Source organism: Triticum aestivum, unplaced genomic scaffold, assembly GCF_018294505.1.
Source record: "Triticum aestivum cultivar Chinese Spring unplaced genomic scaffold, IWGSC CS RefSeq v2.1 scaffold171234, whole genome shotgun sequence".
Lineage (NCBI taxonomy): Eukaryota > Viridiplantae > Streptophyta > Magnoliopsida > Poales > Poaceae > Triticum > Triticum aestivum.
The window spans coordinates 6,014-8,924 of record NW_025231405.1 but is presented as its reverse complement, the minus strand read 5'-3'; the positions used below and the strand labels follow the sequence as shown (position 1 = coordinate 8,924).

The window sequence follows — 2,911 nt, the reverse complement described above, 5'->3', positions numbered from 1 at the left end:
GTGCTGTTTCTGTCCCACGGCTTACTCTGTGCAACTTTAGCTTTGGCAGGTGAGAAATAGTTCCCATCACTGATGAGACTTTAGCAGTGGCTGGCGTTTTTTTCACCCGCCACTAGAACTTTTCCAAAATAGCTATGGCGGGTGCCTAACATCGTCCGGCACAAAGACAACGCTCCTGTGGAAGGGTATTAAGCGTTGCTTGTGGGGAGGACCACGAGTGGAAAGCAACAACATTCAAAGGCGATTGCGACAATATGCAGAAAGGTGACCGCCGGATTGCGACCCAACGTCGCCTAATGCATTCGGATCTGTCCCCAAAGAGCTATGTTCGGCAAATACCTTTTCCGTTAATTAATCCTCCTTTTGTCTAGTCCATATTAAATATATCCAAAACATCCATTATTTGTGAACGCTGGGAGTACATATCACACTAAACACAGAGATTCATAATGAAATAGCTGGCACATGACAGCATGCAGTTTACATAACGAAGTGGGCAGACATTGTTGCCCCCAAGAAAGAAATTGTACAGTCGCGTCGCGTCATTGGATGTAGTTCAAGTTATCAAGTGGGCACGCGTTGTAGCCTCAAAGAAAGCAATAAGACAGTCGCATCAAATGGGGTGTACCTGATCATCATGCCTTCGCAAGCGATACGACCTGCATAGCTCGCGGGTATTTGGCACGCTCGTCTTGCACGCTGCCCTCGAGGGTCCAGCGCTGCTCCGCAGTTCTCACAAATTCATTCATGACGTCTCCGAAATGCTCGACTATTATAGGCTCAAATATGGCTCTCAGATGATTTATGAACCAACTTGATGTAAAGAGTGCATTGTTCATATCAGTTGCGGGGTCATATACCCGCATGTCCGTGATTGAGAAGGAGCCTTCTTCTTGGATGATCTCCATCAACTCTTCACTGGATGCTCCATACATCGGCACGTAGAAAGAATCATACTTGGCTTTGTCTATCACACCCTGTCAACCATACCATAAGATCGATCAGGAGCTCAAATACTCACAAGTGGATTATCAAATGCTGCAAATACTAGAAAAAGAAGGTAAATAATGTACCTCTGAGGCCATGACACTTAGAATCTGAGCTACAGTTTCCCAGAGGTGAGAGAATTTGGAGGCGGTCACATCAGAATGCCTCCCTACAAGGGAAACAACCATTCGGCCTCCTGGAACCAATTCCTTGGCTCTTAGCTTCAGGAAAAGTGTGAAATCTTCCATAAACTGTTGTGCATAAGCCTCGAGGACAATAGGGAGGCTTTCACACCTAGCATGCTCATCCATGTCATACGCCGGGATCTGGTTCCTTGTGAGATGTTCAGGAGCCTGTAAAGACAAGGTTTTGCTTACAAAATCAAGTAATCCACTGGATCGATTGATCGAGTAGTGTCAAACTCGCACCTTTGAGAGCCAATGCAGGCTGTTGGATGAGCAGATAAGATGCATTGAGCCACTAGTGAAGAGCCTCTCGTAAAATGACCCCGGCGTGACACCAGTCAAAACATTGGGCTTCTTGCTTTGACGGAGTGTGACCAGGCTCTTCACCACTGTGTTGAAATCGTTGTCAGGCAGGTCATTGAGTAGCACGCACACTTCCGGTAGTGTCTGCTCAAACTGAAGGCAATAGCTGTGGATGGCCTCGACGGCAATCGATACCAGTGCAAGCGCATTTGGGCCAGAGGAGCAGCCCAAGTCTGCGATCAGTATCTTTCCAGGGAACAAGGTGTTGTTGCTGCATAACTCAAAGATGGACCCTTCTATCAGGGGCTTCATCCTGTTTTGTTGAGCATTCTGCAACCAAGTTCTAATTATCAGAAACTCTAGCGTAATCTCTTGGTGTGCTTCTTAACCTCCCCAGTTAATTTTCTAAGTCTCACTAATATAATGCATGCTCTATGCTTTGAACAAGTTCATGATGAAAGAGTGGTAGAGAAGGCAAGTATCAAAGAACAGAACAGCAGACCATAGAAACAGTATTTAGTGCATTAATCAAGAGAGGAGAAGGTACCTGAATCCTGGAGTTACGAGCATAGCTTGTCTCCCCTTGCCCTTGATTCATATGCACCATTTGTTTTTGGAGGCTATGGCTTTGCTTGGAGCAAGGCTAAACTCCAGATCTTGGATGTGTAGAAACCAGATTAGGAATGCCTACTTCTTTTTTCAATTCATCAACGGGGATGTCCTTTTAGTGCTTCTGCGGCAATAGTAGGGCCTTATTTTCAATCTCTGGACCAGCCAATTATGAGGCTGAAATGTTGGTTGTCTGCATTTATTTGCCTTCAGTAAGGGCATAATAATTAACCGCATGTAGCTAGCAGAGGCATGATTTTATTTTACAATGGCAGACCTGCGAATCTGATGTGGTTAAACTATTCAGTATGGAATCCAATGGGGGAAAAGAAATGGAGAAAAAACGTTCTCATATATTTCGGAGCAGCACAGAACCAACCTTATGTTTAGGAGTGGTGTACATTGTTTCATTTCATTTACAGTAACTCTGAACTTCAAAATTTCTTAGTGCTTATCCAGCTCAACAGTGCTTGAAATTGTCACTGTGCACTGGACACGAGCAACTGAACAATTAATGCATCAGCAGAGAAATACTCCCTCCGTCTGGAAATACTTGTCGGAGGAATGGATGTATCTAGACGACTTTTAGTTTTAGATGCATCCATTTATATCCATTTTCGCGACAAGTATTTTCGGACGGAGGGAGTAATGAACTAGCATACACCCTTTAAATAGTACTCCCTCGTTCCTAAATATTTCTTTTTAGTGATTCCAACATGGACATACGGAGCAAAATAAGTGAATACTCTCTAAAATACGTCTATATACATCCGTATGTAGTCTATATTGAAATCTCTAAAAAGATATATACTCCCTCCGTCCGGAAA

General features: G+C 44.0%; 1 protein-coding gene across 1 annotated transcript; it reads right to left on the bottom strand.

Annotated features, from left to right (window-relative positions):
- Positions 1–377: 377 nt before the first annotated feature.
- On the bottom strand, positions 378–2,243 carry LOC123175796 (probable jasmonic acid carboxyl methyltransferase 2). Its single transcript, XM_044590319.1, has 4 exons — positions 2,023–2,243; positions 1,416–1,805; positions 1,074–1,340; positions 378–977 (listed from the first exon to the last, which is right to left on the bottom strand). The coding sequence occupies exons 1-4, from the start codon at positions 2,080–2,082 to the stop codon at positions 636–638; spliced, it is 1,059 nt and encodes a 352-aa protein (XP_044446254.1). The 5' UTR covers positions 2,083–2,243; the 3' UTR covers positions 378–635.
- Positions 2,244–2,911: the final 668 nt, after the last annotated feature.